The sequence below is a fragment of the Scophthalmus maximus genome, chromosome 8 (genome assembly GCF_022379125.1).
Source record: "Scophthalmus maximus strain ysfricsl-2021 chromosome 8, ASM2237912v1, whole genome shotgun sequence".
NCBI lineage: Eukaryota > Metazoa > Chordata > Actinopteri > Pleuronectiformes > Scophthalmidae > Scophthalmus > Scophthalmus maximus.
This window is the reverse complement of record NC_061522.1, coordinates 18230246-18248108: the sequence shown is the minus strand read 5'-3', so window position 1 is coordinate 18248108 and position 17863 is coordinate 18230246. Positions and strand designations below refer to the sequence as shown.

The following is a 17863-nucleotide window of genomic DNA, read 5'->3' as shown; positions in this document are numbered from 1 at the left end:
CCAATAGTGATACACTTTTGTATCGCAGAGAGGAGGCGGGACTTCCTTTGTAGATGTAGCATTGCGGCCTCTCTCTGCTGAAGGGCATCTCACTACTGTCTCATTTTCGCTGCACAGGGGTCGCGTGATAAAGGTAAGACAGGAGGTCCCAGGGAACCAATGAGCAGTTGGTTTTACGAATGTTTAGTAGGTTCAGGAGCAGTGTAGTAGTGTTTTCTGTTAAAACGCCGCTTTTACGACGCACCATTTAACTAACGGACTGAAAATGTAGTTAGCTAGCAGGCTAACATGGCAAGCTACGTTGATTCACCATAGTGTGCTAGCTAACGAGCTACGTCCGTCGGAAGGAAATACCCACCTTCAAGTGCATTTGTCAACCACAGCGATGGTAACGTTGCTCAACCCGTCATAAACAATTATTAAACCGTGGTCCTGACATCAGATTTATAAGAAACGCGCCCGGACTGTCACCAATGAAGTTGCAATGTAGTAACGTTTGTAACTACAGTGGCGAGTTCACTATTGCAAGTAAGTTGCTTTTTTGCCCAAATTGTCGTCGATGAATCCGAGTTTCTTGAATTATCTCACTGTATGTACTTGACTTGCGCTCCCTATTATCGAGACAGTCCTGATTATCGTGCAATATAATGTTCAGCGTTGTGATTAAAATACTAATTGGGATATCCACTTCAGGTAGTGTTTAATATTATTGTGGGTCTGCAGTCAACTCCTGTTTTCATCATTGATTTATATATATATTTTAAAACTAATAAGGTTAAGTCTTCAGATTATATTGTCACATACTGTTGCCAAGGTCAAACTCGCTCATGTACCATATAATTATTTATCGCTCATTCTCCCGTTAGGACCATCAACCAACCATCCACCATGGGAGGACACGAAGCTGAAATGGGTCACAACTACACTGGAATTGCCAAGTACTTCAATTCATTCACGACCACAGGAAGGAGGAATGTGAGTTGCGAGCGGGTCTCCAGTAACAAACAACATCTTTGTTTCGCACCCAACAGTTTAACTGTCAAACAGACCAAAACCATTGCACGTGAATTTCTCATCATGCTTGTTTGTTTTTCCTGTAGTGTGTTTTGGCCACATATTCCACTATATTAGCCATCACCCTTTTCTTCAAACTCAAGCCTAAGAAACAGGCCGCTGTCACGGAAAAGTGATCATGTAAGTACATTATAAGCTTTTAACCCATTTAGTTCGCAATTCCGCTCTACTTCGGGAAAGTATTGATCTCTTCAATTCACTCTGTTGTCTCCTTACAGGTGTCTATTCTGACAGCTGGGAGTGGAGAGAGCAGCTGGACATGCTTGTAATAAAATAGCCCCGTTTGGTTTCCCCATGTGAACAATAAAGAACATTTATGCCCAAAACATAGAAAACACTTTGTTTTATTTACAGTGTACACCAGTATAAAAGACTATGATACAGAAATGTTAGTCATGAGTTGAGCAAAGTTTTACACGCAGTGATCATTTTCTATACATGGTCCTCAATCACCAATGGCACTTCCCACAGGCAAAGGAATATCTGCAATAGATGAGGTTGATTTGGGGCCTTAATCTTTCAGACTTGGGCCAGGACAGGAGTGGGCCAGCATCATTTCTACCCTCATTCACAGCTAGATGTCCACTGCAGGTGAAGGGATAATACAGTTTCATAAAACTGTTCCCTCTGCCCCACAAACCTCTGTTATTTGTAGAACTATGGGACAAAACATTTGCATAATGTCATGCGTCCATTTTTCCCCCTCTCAAAATCCAGTAATGTTTTATGGATTGTAGGCGCCAGCAGCCAGCAGCAGGTTCCTTCGGGTGAAGTGAAGATGTATGACAGGTGTGGATTTAGTCATGTAGGTGCCCAGAAGAAGCTCCTGGGAGTTATCTTGTAGATGAATGTGTCCCGTGGCTGCTGTGAAGTCGTCAGTCTCTAGATCATCGAATGCTTTTGTTGCGTCCCAAAGACGAACTGTGTTGTCCATGGAACCTAGAGAAAGAAGGATACTCTGAATGCAAGTCTGCTAGAAGGAAACGTGGTCGCTATATTTGTAGAAACTCAAACTGGAAAACAACAAAGCTCTGTGGATAAGTACAGCTGATCTAAAGTATAAGGAGGTCATTGAACACCCACCGGAGGCAAGGATCTCGCCATCCCTGCTGAACCTGAGGGAATAGACGGTATCTGTGTGACCTTTGAGCTCTCCGATCATCAGTCCGTGACCAATGTCCCAGAGAAGAACTCTTCCATCAGTGGCTCCAGACGCCAAGAACTTCCCATTGGGAGAAAAAGCCAGCGTATGTATAGGACCCTGGGGAATAAATTTCAAACACAGGTTCAGTAGTTGTCGGAACTCAATTCTGCAAACCTCTGCTGCACTATTCCCATCTGTGAATCTACAGTTGTGTGTATTTGCTTTGATTTGTGAGTTTTTTTGTAACCACTGCCGTGGCAAAATAGTGGTTGTGTCTAATGACATTTTTTTAGCCTGTGGGTGGCGGAAGTGCGACAGGTAGGGCAATTAAAGTTAACTTTTTCATATCAAACAATAGAAATAGAGATGCAGGTTGAACGTTTGACCATTACAACAGGTGAAAACAACGCTAACAAAGATGGTTAAATATTTAAATGGGAAAGATAGACACTGGACTTGATCAAAGTTTACGTTCGTGCATGGCGCGTCACATTAAATATCGCTGCCCGCAATGAATTGCGGGGCGTCTATATCTCCTTTATTTGTATCCACAATACACACACCCTTACATGTTTAACATCATGTAAAACTAGCAAGCCCACACTTTTAACTCAAGTGACACTCAGTAAAATATGCCGACTTGTGACCTGTCTGACCTTATGCCCTGTGAATATACGGACACAGTTTCCGTTCAGGACGTCCCAGAGGCGGATGGTGCGGTCAGACGACCCTGTGGCTACATAGTTGGAGTTGGGGTGGAAACGGGTGCAAGTGATGTCAGCTAGATGACCAGAAAACATCCGTAGAGGCTGGTAGTGATCCGTCGCCCACAGACTGTTGGAGATAGCACAACACAGACTTATGACAGACATCTGTAACCTGTGCTGCTGTGCATCAAGAGGATACATTTTCTGTGTTACAGAAACATATATAAGGATTTTATATGGATTGTATTATTTCACACATGAATCTAATAGCTCATTCAGTCTCTTACCGGGCAACTCTGTCATGTCCTCCGGAGATAAAATAGTAGCCATGGGGAGAAAACTGGGTGTCCCACACTGGGTAATTGTGGCCCTTGTAGCCCACTAGACAAGTAAATGTTAGCAAACTCCACAGCCTGATCGTACCGTCTTCAGAACTTGACAACAGGTAGTTTCTGAAAGGTAAAATCCACAGTTATTACCTTGTGTTTATGATCGATACTGGAAAGATTCATGTAGTTTCTGCTGATGGTGTGACTTATGTAACACTTCAGCGCATTGGAGCTGTTCTACCTGTCTGGGCTGAAGCTGATGCCATACACCGGGCCGCTGTGTCCATGGAGGATCTTTGACTCACTGGCTGTCTTCTCGTCCATGATCCTCTCCAGCACATCGTCAGACTCTTTGTCAATCAGATTCAAGTCTTAAGAGCAAATGGGAAAGATGAGATGAAAATCACCAACAAAGACTCCGATTCCATTTTTTCTCTAACCATAAAAGAAGTAAAGATACTTTTATACAGTGCCGTATACTGTACCTGCTGCAGACTTGACCTTGCGGAGCTTTTTCGGCGTGACACTCCAAACCCGCACTGTGGAGTCAGCAAAGCCTCCTGCAATCAGGCTGGAGTCGTCTGTGAAGTCTACCGCAGTCAAACCCTGCAGGGCAAAAGATGATGATAATTAGAAATGACTTATACTGTAATTTGAATTTCGTCCCATTGGCTCCTCAAATGTGTAAAGACCCAATGAATCGTCGTTGTGGTCATGGTGTTTTACCTGGTACGCATTTAGAAAAGAGTAGAAGCAGATGGAGGGGAGGTTGTCTGGTCCCAGGCGGATTTTCTTGGTGGCCTCCTTCATGTACATGATCTTGTCCAGCTTGTCTGAATCCTTCAATTCTGGCAAAGGTATCCTAGGCAATAGCATACAAAAAATGTCATCAGTCTCAGAGAAGTAAGTTCAGAAATAGTTTGAAGATTTTCAAAACCAGCTCACAAATTAACAATCTAAAATGTCTCTATAGTCTCCTTTAAACATTGTTGCCCGTAGAGACTTGCAGTACAACATGCCAAAAGGTGGGCTGGATGACTTGTACTGTGTGTGAATGAGAAGTTTTCTTCAAATTTGACTTCAAAGTTTTTAATTCACAAGCAGTATTGGTGAAATTAGTCACCGGAACAGTAGTGCATGGTTGGATGCTTTTACAAGAAAAGTATCAATTCACATACACAATGATAAAATGTACGATTTTCAATTGAATTTTCAATGAATTGTACTCCTGTGCCGCAACCAACTTTCACAGGATCACACTGTCTTGGCCTGGCGAGGTCAGTTGATGACACAACCAGCCGTGCAGATGCAAAATGATACAGTATACAGCAGATTTAAAAACAAATGAAAATCCCCTACCTAGTTTGTGCAGGTGCATTAGGATCCTGCTTCTTGCTCTTGGAGCCCATACTGTCCTTCTTTGGCTTCTTCTTTTTGGGTTTACCCTCCTCGTTCTCTGCCTCCTCATCCTCATCATCAAGTGGCAGCTCAATTTCCGGCTCCTTCAGCAATCCATAGTAAACCTACAGCGGGTCAAATGACGATGAAACAAGGCATGTGTCGTGGATTTAATAGCAACGTCCTAAAAAAAGTGGCAGGGAGACAAATAAAGATTATGTACGGCGGTGTACAAAACCAACCTTTGCCTTGTTGGCCTCTCGCTTGGCCTCTCCAGCCAAGCTGCCCGACATGGCATCGATCTGGCCCTTGCTGCGTGGAATGCCATCAAAGATGTCAATGTAGAGGTGCTCTTGGATAATGTTCCAGATCTGGTTGTTCTGACGCTCCTGCAGGTGTCTCTTCAGCAGCTGGTACGAATCACGGGAGATGCGCAGGACAAACTTGCTGGTGCGGAAGTCAAGCAGGGTCTCGTTGCCTCTCATGTGCTCCCTCTTCGACAGGCTGGACAAAATGCGCAAGTCGTCCCCATAATAGCATTCCTGGTCCCCACAGAACCTGAGGGGGAGGACAGACGAAAGAGGTAGAATTTTACAGGTGTGCGGGATTGAATTGAAGGATTGAATTGAATAAAATCGAATAAATCATGGTTTAATTTTTTTGTGTGTGTGTGTGGGTGTGTGTGTGAGGGGGGGGGGGGGGGGGGGGGGGGCGTTGACTCACTTTTCAAAGAAAGCCTTGGCCTCGCTCTCGTGATTATTGTACACCAGCTCCAGATACATGTGAACAAACAGCGGGTAGAAGACCTGAGACAGCTCGGCTCTGTGACAATCCAGAACAGTTTCTATGAACCTCTTCAGGCCGCTGTAGTACACCGGATACAGAACCGGGTCTCCCTGCTGGCTGTAGGCTGACAGCACCACGTTGACATCGGGCTGATCCTCCCCAGCTGCAGCTGGAAAAACAAGTCCAAGTGAAGTACACCATCATTCTCCTGGCCAGGTGGAATCAACTTTAATTTATTTTTTTGTACTAGGTCAACTGTCAGAATACGAGCAACGTGACTTTTTAACTTGACTAGACTAGGTCACGACGACGCTCCTTCCACTGATGAAGACCGTGACCTGAGTGGGTGAAAGCTCTGGAAAAAAACTTATCAACCAAACCAGAATTTTGTCTTACCGTAATAAAAATTGTCTGAAAATCAAAAAATTGTTTTGCCTCAATATTTGCGATTGTTGTTTTTCCTACATTAACTAATAATAATTGCATGAGATGTGAAGAATGGTGGAAGTTTTTTAAAAGCAGCGTGTTGTCAGCACATCCCTCAACCCCGAGGAAAATGAGTGAACACACCAGGAACTTTACAAGTACAATACCTCGTGCAATGTAATGAAATCCATGCAGCGCTACAATTAATATCCACTCTGCATTAATTAAATCCTAAACTTGTATTCGCTATTGTCGTGGCAAGTTGTTATCAGCGTAGAAAAAATACTGCGGTGTTTAAGTCGTAGGGGAGTTTGTATTAACGTTCGCTTTAACCGTGCGACGGGGGTTTCAGTAGCCAGTGACTGTGCGGAACCTTTTGTTGGCGCCGGAGGAGCGGCGGAGGATGACACGGTCACCCGGCTGAGGAGGGAGCTCGCCTCCCCGCCTTCCGAGTCCACACCGCCCGCGGCGCCTCCCGAGCCGGCCCCGGACGAGTCGGCCCCCTTCGACTCCAGAGAGTCCTCCGGTAATCCCGCTTCGCGACGCAGAATTTCGACGGACTCGGTGAGTTTGTTCTTCCTGAGGAACTGCAGGACCGCCAGCAGCGTCTGCTGGTCCTCCGGGGCTGCCGCCGTCGCCACCGCCGCCGTTTTGTTGCCTCCGGCCGCAGCACTGGCGCCGGGCGATGCAGAGGGCAGTCGTCCGTCGTTCGCATTATTGTTTGCCCAGGTATCGTTCGCTGGTTCCGATTTTATGTCCTTTTCTTCGTTCGCGTCGACCAGACCACCTTGTACGGCCGCCATTTTAAGAATGAAGTGCGCATGTGCGAGGTTGAAAAAAAACAAAACACGAACGGCGCAAGATCCGGCCACCCGATTGGTCCTTACTGATGAAGCGTCATCGAGAGCACAGCAGAAGGCCCGCCTCCGTCGTCGACAGTGGAGAGAGGCCTGTTGGTTGTTTGTACATTTCTTATCAAATACGTTACATTTTGCACAAGTAGTTCTCACATAAGCCATTTGATTTGATATTTATTATAATCCATAAAAGGTTCTGTCTATGAAAATATTTTTTGCTGTTGTATTTTTGCATTATAGAGTGTTTTGCCAGAGCTGAACATTGGGCAAGGGGTGGGGAACAACCTGGACAGGTCACCAGCTCATCACCGGGCCAACATACAAACGCTTACACTCAGTCACACTCACATTCACACATATCGTCAATTTACAGTCTCCAATTTATCCAACCCCAACCTGCAGGTCTTTGTACTGTGGGAGGAAGCCGGAGAACCTACGCAGACACGGTGAGAACGTGCAAACTCCACACAGAGAGGCCCTTGATGATGGAGGAAGGCGACCGTGCTAACCACCACGCCGCCGTGCACCCCAAGTTTACTATTATGATCATGTCATATGCTCACATTTGGAAAATCTGGAAACAGCATGTTTTGCATTTTTGCCTCGAAAAATGTATCTTAACGATCAACTGATTGAGATAATAGTTACAATTTATTCCCTTATTATTTTCCTAATTAATGTGATTGATGACTTGTCTTAATTCTCACTGTCTTTAATAAGAGGTGAAGGGCTTCAACTTACACAAACCTTTCATTCATAATAAGATGTGTACCATTTTATACCAGGTGGTGGCACTTTGCTCCCACAAAACCCCCGGCTCAGCCTTCATTGTCCAAACCCGATGATCCCCCACGACAATGTATCATGAGTAAATTTGCAAAGAAAATTGGAGCTGCAGCAACTATTTTCATTATTGATTAATCATCTACTTATGGTTTTTTCCTGATTAATTGGTCATTTATTTTGTCTGCAGATAGGGGAAAGTTGCCAGAGGCTATGACGACACCCACAGATGTCTTGCTTTGTCCGATCAGCAATCGAAAACCTGAAGACGTTCAGTTTGTCCTAAGGGAAACAGTAAGAGTAAGAAAACATTTAATGTCTACATGTGAAACATTTTTGCTATCTTTAATCCAACGGGTCCAAATTTGGTTTTAGTTCCGACCCAGGTCTAGTCTCTTTTAGCGACAGATGAGCACCCCTTTTTAAAAACAGTTGTATTAAATGTAATACACACTTACAGAGACATATAAGTGAAATCAAATGAGTTTTGCAGTGATAAACCTCTCATGGAACAGCTGTGTCAATGTCTGTCTGACCATGTCCCGACCATGCCTGTAACTTTGCTCTGGTTCTCTTTATCAGGATTAAATTTGGCACGGATAATGTTCAGATGTTCTATGTATTTCAAGAGAAAAAGGGTCTCATCTGCATTATTACATAGGGGATATTCACTCAGAATTTTTTTTTCCATTTCCATTTACTCTGTCCCAGTAACATTTATGCTAATGTTTACACCTCTGCTGAAATCAGAAGTGTTACCTTTATTATAGATACCAAGATTATTCATATAGACCTTGTAGATATACTCTTTTCATTTTGGGCATGTCATTTTCGAGCAGGGACCTGTGAAAATCTGTTTGATTATTTTTTTTAAATTTCCCCTTAACTGACTAATTGAATAATCTGTGAATTTTTAAATGAAAATAAACAGTGACAAATAACATGCTGTATTTCTTACCTCAGTAATGTTTCTCAGACAGAGATTTGTCTGTGACCCAACCCCCTCCTCCTCTTTTATGTCACAGAGGTTCTTTGCATTTGTTCAAGTGATTATGATTGATATGATAATTCAGTGAATAAATCCATTTCTTCTTTATTTCATATACAAATACTTCATATCAGACAGTATGTGATGCAATAAGGCGAGGCACACACAAGTTTTACTGAACATTAGGGTCAAAATATTTACATGAAGGATTGATTAAAATGCAGTATAAGTTTGTTTATGAGACTTGTAGCAGAGAGAATAAACACGAGACTGACAGAAACTACATATACAAATCAGCATTTTACACTTTACATTCTGCTGATACTGGATTTCTGCCTCCAGAGAAGAACAAGCTACACATCTACCCTCTCTGAGCGCCCTGTCAGAGGAACGTGCATCTTTTGGGTCAGCATAGCATCTGTTGTCATTTGTAGGAAACTTGTCAGTAGATAATCAGATCCTAATAGTTTTTCCATTTAATTTCCTTAGAATATCGCGAAGCCACGTTTGCTCCAGCAGTATCTCTCATGAACTTCACGCGAAATATCCCCTGCACAATTGCTCAAGCGTTGTTTCACAACTTTATCATTACATCAAATGTGTGGATTGTACTGTAGGAAGAATATTAGATGATGCATTTACAATTCAAACCTACAGATCTGTACTATGTTACAAAAACTCTCCAGGGTGAAAGCTCCTCACCACTTTTGTTCTATTTTTTTTTTACCTCATTCCCTATCAGGTATGGATACACTTTAACGCCTGACCTTGTTCATCCACTGGATATGTTGGGAGTGGTAGTAATTCTGCAGCAGGTTCAACATGCAGCCTAAGGTCCACAGCAAGGGGCGGAACAAAAGAAGGGTTCACGGCAGAGGCAGCAGGGCGTTGTGTAACATTGCGGCTGAGAAGCTCCGCGTGGAGGAGGGATGGGGGTTGGGTTTGGCTGGTGGGTGTAGGAGACAGAGACAGAGACGTTAACACCAGCAGCTCAGGGCGTGGTCATCAGTGTAGATTCACCGTGGAGCTGTTAATTGGGGAGCGTGGACACACGCCTTCCGTCTGTGTTTTCCACTGAAGGACATTGCCCGTATGTGTGGTGTGGAGAATACTAAGATCAGCAATATTACTGTACGTGGTTGACATAGCTCTTGTATTCACCTTCTGTCAGACCTGGTAAATATGCAGGTGATAAGGGCTGAAACACTCGTGTCAGGCAAATGGTTATTGATTCAAGTGTTCCACTTCATAGAGCATTTTAAAATGACTGCAAGGTCCAGACCTGCACCACCACGTAGGCAGCTGCCCCCACGACTATGAACACTCGCTTTTATTTTGAAATGACAGAATACTGAAAGATACAACTAATCTCAAATACAAGCTGTTTTAACATCGCAGTTCTTCTGTGTTGACACTGATTTAAAATGAGTTTTCACATAAATAAATAAATTTATATATATATATATATATAAATTATCACATAAAGCAGTCAGCTGTTACTCTGAGAGGAATCTACAAGAATCATTTAAATACTTAGCTCAACTACTGTAACTTTACTGGCACTTTATGCATGGCATTATGATTTATCTCCACTCCTTTGATAGGGAAATATCTTACTTCTCCCTCTACTACATTTACCTGCGTCTGCACCTGGCGCTTTGTGGAGTATTTTTATATTGTCTCTTTCGATCGACTATCTGATTTAATTTCACAACATCTCGAACAATTAAAAATGAAGAAAATCTCTTATATTCAGTCCAAGTACAGCCAGTCCGAGCTAAACATCTGTCTTCTTTTAGGTAAGATTCTATGTAAATCTTCACCTTTCATTTGTCCAAATATTGCAAAGCATTCCCGTTCTCTGTCCCACCCTAACTCACGCTGATAATGTATTCTTATAGAAGTTCCCCTCTGCTGCTACTGCACATTGCAGCCTTTCCCCCTTGTCCACTGTTCCCCAGATGCTTTCGGGTTCAAACTGAACACAACACCAGCCCACCTCTCTAACCTTCTGCTTTTCATCACCCTCGGTGTGGTGTCTTCACAATGATCAAGAAATGGGTGAGTGATGTGGAGAGAGATGCTCGTCGCTCATTCGTCTCCTCCATCACACTTCAGCGGTGGCTGTGCTCTCCAGTTCCGCTCGGTCTCTCTCTCTGCGTCAGGAGACAGCAGGGTGTGGCTTCCCCCAGCAGAGGCAGCTTTGTAGGAGAACACACACAAACACACACACACACACACACACACCTCAAAGAGAAAGAGCCTGTTTTACATATGCCTGAAATAACACACTGTCTGAAAGCAGTGCAATAGTATATGCAATTTAAACAATTGTTTTTGCACTTACATTCATATGGCACCAGCCACTAAAGCACTCTCATGCACCACTGGTTTAAATTAAAAGGTTATTGCACCGTGTTTACATGGTTAATGCATAGATGTGCGGTTATGAATGCCCCCCCCCCCCCCCCCCCCCCCCCCTCCCCCCCCCCAAGTCGTTAAGCTTATGTGCCAGTAAAACTGTTCTCTGATGAGCAGGGGAGGTTTATAGCTTAGGGGGGTGGCACCAGTCTGAGTCGGTTCCGCGACACTGTGAAGTGTTCATTGAAATGAACGCTTTTTGGGAAGTTGGACTGATGTCAGTGCGATGTAACGTTTGCCTTCGTCCGAGGAATTTAAATCCTGACCAAGAGATTTGAGGCAATTTATAGGAAACAGGACGTGAGAGTGCAGACTTTGCAAGAAAGATGGAGCTGGGAAGATGATTGCTCCTTTTGAAACCTTTTGGGTTATTTATGCACATGCTGTGAATTGTCCAAAAGAAAACGTGTTCAACTCCACCTTGGATGTCCCCTATTTTCTACATATTCTTGATATTTGATTCTCCAAAGATTCTTTGACTTGCCGTGTTTGTCCTTTCTCAGTTTGTCATGATGGTGTTCTTGTCTTCCATGCAGAAGTGTCGTTGCGGCCAGCCAGAGAGCGTTTGTGTGGCTGTCAAAATCTGTTACGCTTATACCTTCACGTTTAAAGGAGAGGCCCATTTTTTCGTCTTTCGTAAAACATTGCCTGTCTACGTGTAAACGGTCGGGAAAAGCAGCAAAAATCCCCCACTGAGATGCACGGGGTAAATAATTCATGAGGTGTGACTCTTAGAAGAGGTAGAAAAATGCCCTAAGAGGAGGAAAGAGAGAGGGGGAGAGTGAGGGAAGTATGAAGGTGGAGGGGGGGGGGGGGGGGGGGGGGGGGGGGGGGGGGGGGGGGGGGGGGTGGAAGGAGGGAAGGCAGCAGAATAGGGAGCGGGTCAGGGAATAAGAGGGGTGGGGCAGCGCATGGGGAGCAGTGTAACAACGCAGAAAGGGTGGTACCTTCAACTCCGAGGACGTATGGATGATAGGGAGGAGAAGGGAAAAAGGCTTAAATGAGATTGTGAATGTGAGAGGTGAGAGGCAGTGGTAATGGAAGGTGTCAAACGTGTGAGGGATTGTGTGAAACAGCCAATGAAGAGAGTTGTGAGAGTAAAGGCGATTCCTTACAGTGATGTGAGGAGTGAGCGAGAGAGGAGGGATGGGATTTCTCCCCCAGTAGCCGTTAGCAACAATCGCATCTTTGTCCAGTGTAATCGCACTGCGTTGAGGCAGTGGGATTAAAATAGCTGCAGTGTTGATATGCCTAATGAAAGGCTAATAACTGCCTCCTGAATATAGCTGTTGCATTTTCCTCCTGAATACTCACACAGACCCACACACACACACACACACACACACACACACGCACACACGCACACACACCTTTCACCGTACTGATTTAGCTAGAATTTGCATCAACTGGGTTCAAACCTCTAAACCTCCTTAAACTTAAAAATAGATGCTCCATCACTCAATTTTTGCTCCATCACATGTCCATGCTATCACATAACATGGACATGGAAATACATAGTAGCCAACCGTTGCACGACAATCCATCTTTATGTACAAAAAGTCACTTAGTTTTCCGAGATCAAGTTATTTCTGTCTCTGTCTGGCTCCTGTTTTTGTGGGAGGTAACAGAAGAGTATGTGCGTGTGCGTGCCTGAATGCATCTTAAGAGCCCGATCGCCATCCAAGTAGAATAATGGGTATGAAGGCACTAGAGAGCCTCCATTTTTGAGGGATGAAATGTGGGGAGACTGCATTATTCAGTGCTGACCTCGCTGGAGAGCTGGAGCCTGCATGCAGTTGTCTCTCCCGCTGGTCGTGTGGCAGCCGCGGGCTCGTTCAGCCCCTCAGTGGACGAAATGGTTAAAAATCTGCGGTGAGTAAATGAAATACACTCTTTAGTTTGCCCCCGTCAAACATCTGCTCAAAGGCTGCTGCTGCAGGTAACCTCACACCCGGTGATCACCTTCATCCCCCGTCCACGCGTCCCTCATGTTGTCCTGCTGGAGTTTGGAGTCTTGGAGTCGGCACGACACACTCACAGAGACATATTAGTGAAATTGAATTTATATAGATACCAAGATTATTCTTATAGACCATGTTGTTGCATAGATATACTCGTCTACATATGTACATCTGTGACAAAAACAAGTGTGGAGGGATGTGCGTGAGCTGAATGATCTTACTTTGAAACTGTCCCTTCATATAAAGAAGTTGTGTTCACTTCCAGCACCACCTCCCCTACTTCTCTGCTTCGCTGTCTCTCTCTGTTCCCTCCCACGCATTTTCTTCTGTCTGCAGAGATCTACCCAGGCACTTATAGGCGGGCCCACCACACTGCAGGTCCTTCATAACACATTGTTGTGCACCACATTTTCTTTATCACCATGAATAATGCAGGCCCCGTCTAAGACTAACAAGGCAGCATGTCACCGTGACGCAACATAACTGAGTCAAACCAAGAAACACGCAGAGTGTATTGAATTGAGGCATTTTGATTCACACCCAATATCTCATGCACAGAAACTGTCGTCATAACACATATTGCATCATTGTTATTTCTGTTGTTCAGTGTTGTTTGTTGATGTTTGTTGTTGTTGTTGAACCAAAGTGACTTTATGTAAGAGATAATTCCCTGCATGAAGGTCCTTTGTTCCCTGCAATCCAAACCTCTTCAGATAGCCTCCTTACTAAATTAGCCATCCATGCGGCCCAGTGAGCATGTGTAAAGATTGTCACACACACACACACACACACACATGCGCACACCGCCTGACGGACAAACACGGTGAGGGTAAGATAAAGGGTTGGCCTCCAATTTGCTAAAGGTCAGAGCCCCGGTACTTAAAGCCTGTCACTAAGGAAAATCCTGAATCAATAGTTATAATTCGTAACCAGTGGCAACATAAACATTTTAGTGACAGAAAATCTAAATTATTTTATGATTTATATAGCAATTTGCAATCGTCAAAATAATTTTGAGCATTTTGTATGTATGTATATGTAGCGTAGGTATGAATGCTGTTTTACAATAAATGTATAGCAGCTGCTCTTTTGTTTTTTAAGTTTGTGGAATGCAAAAAGTGAATAGTCAAAAAAGCCACGATTATTTGCCCTTTTCATCCATTCGACAAGGGACACAATAATTTATCAAGGGACGTGAGGCGCCTATAGTGAATGGTGTCACATTGGCTGGAAATCCTCTCCTAGGACATTGAGGACAATAGTCTGATAAGGATCTTTATCGCGCACGCACGACGAGTTGAGATTAATTCCCCCGATATGTCAGTGGGACCTGAACTAAATCCTAATCTGCTCGCTGAGCCCCAGTATTTCGGAGCACCTTTTTTTTTGTGAGGGTTATCAAATGAATTGTTAGAAAGGATGCACTGATTTTCACTCAGCCGCCCGTCGCCGTGGAAGAGGAGGACTGGGGGCACTGCAAGGACCAAGGTGTGACCGATCAGTCCGAGATGGAAACACTGAGAAATGACCAACAGGCCACTGTACAAACAAAACAAAAAAAGCAATGCTCTTTGTTCTCCTTGAGGTGTGTGTGTGTGTGTGTGTGTGTGTGTCCTAGACTCAAAATAGAGGATGGGGGTGGACCAGGCTTTTCTTTGTTGCCACCATTTGATGTCACCAGGAGGGGAGGGTGGACAGGATGATGGGAATGTCCTTGGGGACGGTGGACCTGTGCAAAGAGAACGACAGGCGGACATGTGGTGGTGAATGCACAAAGAAGGGTATGGGCACATTAAAGACAGACACACAAATAAACATATAGATTCATATATGTGTATATTGAAATATCCTCCTCAATACAACTCGGTTATATTAAAATATCAACAGATCTTTTTCACATTGTTTGTTGTTTTTCCTTTTTTTTGGCAATTATAATCTTTCGAGAGGAGGACATTTTGTAATCAATGCTAAAAAGCATTTTCAAATGACATTGAATTCTCTGGGGGAAAAAATGAAGGACTAACACAGAAGAGCAGAACAGACTCCTCTGTCAAATGGAATCTGACTCTACATGAGTCTAATGTCCATTTATGTTGTGCAGGGAAAGTTATTCAGTGTAATTGATTTTGCTCCTTACATTTTCATCCTAAGGAGCAATAATGAGAGGTTTTCACCCTCAGAGAACCTTAAATTATGCTATTTGATGGAAAAAAAAGACAAGATCGGTGAACACCACTTTGAGAGTCAATTAAATAGGCTATAGTCCCATCAGAATATACTGTATATACAAAAAAAAGCTTTTTTTTACTCCTTAAAGCTAAAACAAGATGTGAAAAGTGCCTAAATCTTGAATTTGAATATCTGAAACACTAACAGACAGATTGACCCGTGAACAGGCCTAAAGGGACTCGCACATGTAAACGAATGATATATGACCTCTCACTCTGCTTGAAAGCTGACCCTACAGACCTCTAAACTGCTTTTTAATTAATAGCTGATCCCGCTCCATCGATCTGCTCTCCAATTACGGGGCGTTAGCGCGGCTATAGATCAGCTGCCCTTGTGATATGCACTCGTCAGCCACACTCACAGAAAAACACCATCCCTACCTCCACGCCACTCAGCTGGACGTTTTCGCCGCAGCCACTTCCTTGTGGGAGGTAAATATTTTAACAGGTTAACATTGGGCAACACTGGCCCGAGTCGGTCTGCGTCCTCAGGCTCCACCGGCTCAGTGTGAGTTCATATGTTTAATTATGGCCTCGCCAACATAATGGAATGCTTTTGGCGCTGTCTACTCGATCAATAGCTGTTTATGTGTGTACAGTGACACAGTATATCAGCCTCTGGGCAGGCCGCCAGCAGGTGGGGAATGACTCCAGTCAGCACTTTGGGAGATGGAGAGGAGGCGGAGGCGGAGGAGGAGGGGAGTGTTTAAGTAGTGCAGCAAAGAGGGTGGAGCCGTGGGCGCAGAGGGGCTGGCGTCGGATGCAATGAGCATTTGAAAGATGTCAAAATGTTAAAAACGAAACGAGTCCGTGATTGTGTGTTGTTCTTTTTCCCGCAGAGAAGGTCAGCAGCCGCCAGTTGGTTCGCTGTTGGGCCTTGTCATGTCCGTGGTTCCCCAGTGACAGACGGTCAAACCTCCATCGCACTTGCAGAAAGCCACGTTTCAACCTAAAACTACCAGGAACTTTTGGTGTCCCAGGGACACTTTTCAAGGAACTAAAAGGTTCCTGCAGACCGCTGTTGGCCCGCGTTTCTAGCTCGGGGAGACAAGGCATAGAACCCTTCTGACGTATGAACAACCAACGGCAAGAACAAGCGGCAGCAATGCAGAGCGGTACACGACAAGAAGGTACTAAATAAATCGAGCAAAACCCAACAACAGTACAGTAACCATGTAGGAAATTCAAATTGTGCCACTTGATCGTGCTTGATCCGGAAAGAGGGGAGCACTAGTGACAAGGCGTATTCAAAAAGACTTAGAGTAAGGAACCAGGCTTCATCCGGCTACATGGGGATTTACCAAAAGGTCCCTGTACTACCCTCCGAGCAGGGACTTTTGGTGGAGGATTAAAAAATATTTCCCTGGAACTCATTTTAGACCCTGGTCCCAGCAGTGGAAACACGAAGGCTCCTATAGTTCCTGGGGAAAGTTCCTGCTGTGGAAATGCAGCTAAATAGTGCCGATAGTGTGTCGAGCTCATGAGATAAATGGCATATCCTCACAATGAAATAACTTTGCCACAGTTTGCTGCCATCCTGTCAAGTGCACATTTCTTTCCCGTGTGACGTCTGCATCACCACATCTGTGCAGCATCGCCAAAACAAGATGAATCAGCGAGCTGACATCTGTCTGACCGTTTCCCTCTCTCTCAGCCGCCACCACGAGGGGCAATGCATTTGATCCACGATGACATTTGAAGAATGGAAGAGGGCATTAGTGTGACACGTGTCCATAACTGTCGCCACATTTACTCAGAGAACAATCGCTCGGTTATTTTCAGCTGGACGCCTCTCCGCTTGGGCAACGATCTTAGAAAATCATGAAGCCTTTTTGGTCATCCTTTGCTGCCTTAACGTTTTGAACGATGCCTTGTAATTACCCTTCACTCACCCGTGACTGGCAGGTTAGATGGAATGACTCACTTCCGGGGAGGTGAGTCATTCACCTGCCAGCAGTCCATTGCTTATCTTAACGTCATTTCCTCAAAGCTTCTGGATTGAAATAGGTGAAGTGGGCACAGGGGGTAAGGCGGTGATGACCCCATTGGATGGTTTAGCACCACCCACGTTCACCAACCTGTGTAATTATGGAAGTGTTGGCAGGCAGACTCACCTTTGACCAGAACCAGGCTAGATGCCTCCCCCTGTCTCCAGTTTTTCATACTAAGCTAAGGAAACAGTTTTGCTGGTTCTAGGTTTATATTTAGACTGTAAGACTCTCCCCATCTAACCCTTCGAGATGATTAATGGATGTTGGTAAGGATGCTCTGCCGCTCTTGTCTACTTTGATAAATCTAGATTTAAAAAAACAAAAAGCACTTGCATCGAAATGCTCAAATGATTTTCCTTTTCATGCAAAGGATTAGTGAAGTGTTTTAAAACTAGTGAGAAATCCCAGACGCACAGTGATTTCCCCCTCTCTCACGGGTCTTTGATGATATGATTTTGACTTAAAACCTTCTTAGGTCCGAACGGCACTGTTTGCAGATGGTTTTTCATTTTTTTACCTCTGTAAAAGCAATTCTCTATTTGCATTTTTCTCTGTCAAGAAGACACGTTGACACGTGAATGACCTTCATTGCGCCTTTTACAGTGAGTGCGCTTTGCATTTTTGACGCACTGTGAGAGATGTTCTTATTCCCATCAGTCGAACATGATACAGGGTTTTTCATTACAGTTGCCCCAGCCATTTCATTAATGGAGGTGAGAGCATTAGATGACTCATGGATGTGAGGGTGATGACCAAAAGAGTCGTGATTT

General features: G+C 44.2%; 2 protein-coding genes and 1 long non-coding RNA gene across 4 annotated transcripts; 2 read left to right on the top strand and 1 right to left on the bottom strand.

Annotated features, from left to right (window-relative positions):
* Positions 1-23: 23 nt before the first annotated feature.
* Positions 24-1400, top strand: atp5md (ATP synthase membrane subunit k). Of its 2 annotated transcripts, none has more exons than XM_035637983.2 (4): positions 24-133; positions 867-975; positions 1101-1194; positions 1293-1400. In XM_035637983.2, exons 2-3 carry the CDS (start codon positions 889-891, stop codon positions 1188-1190), a joined length of 177 nt encoding a protein of 58 aa, XP_035493876.1. In that variant the 5' UTR covers positions 24-133; positions 867-888; the 3' UTR covers positions 1191-1194; positions 1293-1400. The 2 variants fall into 2 exon arrangements, with proteins under 2 accessions (XP_035493876.1, XP_035493877.1); XM_035637984.2 differs by lacking the exon at positions 24-133 and adding an exon at positions 371-528.
* Positions 1401-6674, bottom strand: taf5 (TAF5 RNA polymerase II, TATA box binding protein (TBP)-associated factor). The gene is made up of 11 exons (XM_035637972.2): positions 6238-6674; positions 5376-5607; positions 4895-5210; positions 4614-4777; positions 3981-4116; positions 3740-3860; positions 3496-3625; positions 3213-3377; positions 2875-3052; positions 2158-2335; positions 1401-2013 (listed from the first exon to the last, which is right to left on the bottom strand). Exons 1-11 carry the CDS (start codon positions 6665-6667, stop codon positions 1799-1801), a joined length of 2265 nt encoding a protein of 754 aa, XP_035493865.2. The 5' UTR covers positions 6668-6674; the 3' UTR covers positions 1401-1798.
* On the top strand, positions 6246-8445 carry LOC118312913. The gene is made up of 3 exons (XR_004794342.2): positions 6246-6428; positions 7124-7167; positions 7695-8445. It is a non-coding gene; the product is annotated as an uncharacterized LOC118312913 (long non-coding RNA).
* Positions 8446-17863: the final 9418 nt, after the last annotated feature.

Excerpts from the sequence above, each read along its gene's own strand:
- atp5md (XM_035637983.2), top strand. The coding sequence starts at position 889 with ATGGGAGGACACGAAGCTGAAATGGGTCACAACTACACTGGAATTGCC. Across the intron at positions 976-1,100 it reads CGACCACAGGAAGGAGGAAT|TGTGTTTTGGCCACATATTC; the intron begins GTGAGTTGCGAG and ends TTTTTCCTGTAG.
- taf5 (XM_035637972.2), bottom strand. The coding sequence starts at position 6,667 with ATGGCGGCCGTACAAGGTGGTCTGGTCGACGCGAACGAAGAAAAGGAC. Across the intron at positions 5,211-5,375 it reads GCCAAGGCTTTCTTTGAAAA|GTTCTGTGGGGACCAGGAAT; the intron begins GTGAGTCAACGC and ends CCTCCCCCTCAG. Across the intron at positions 2,336-2,874 it reads GTATATTCACAGGGCATAAG|GGTCCTATACATACGCTGGC; the intron begins GTCAGACAGGTC and ends TTTATTCCCCAG.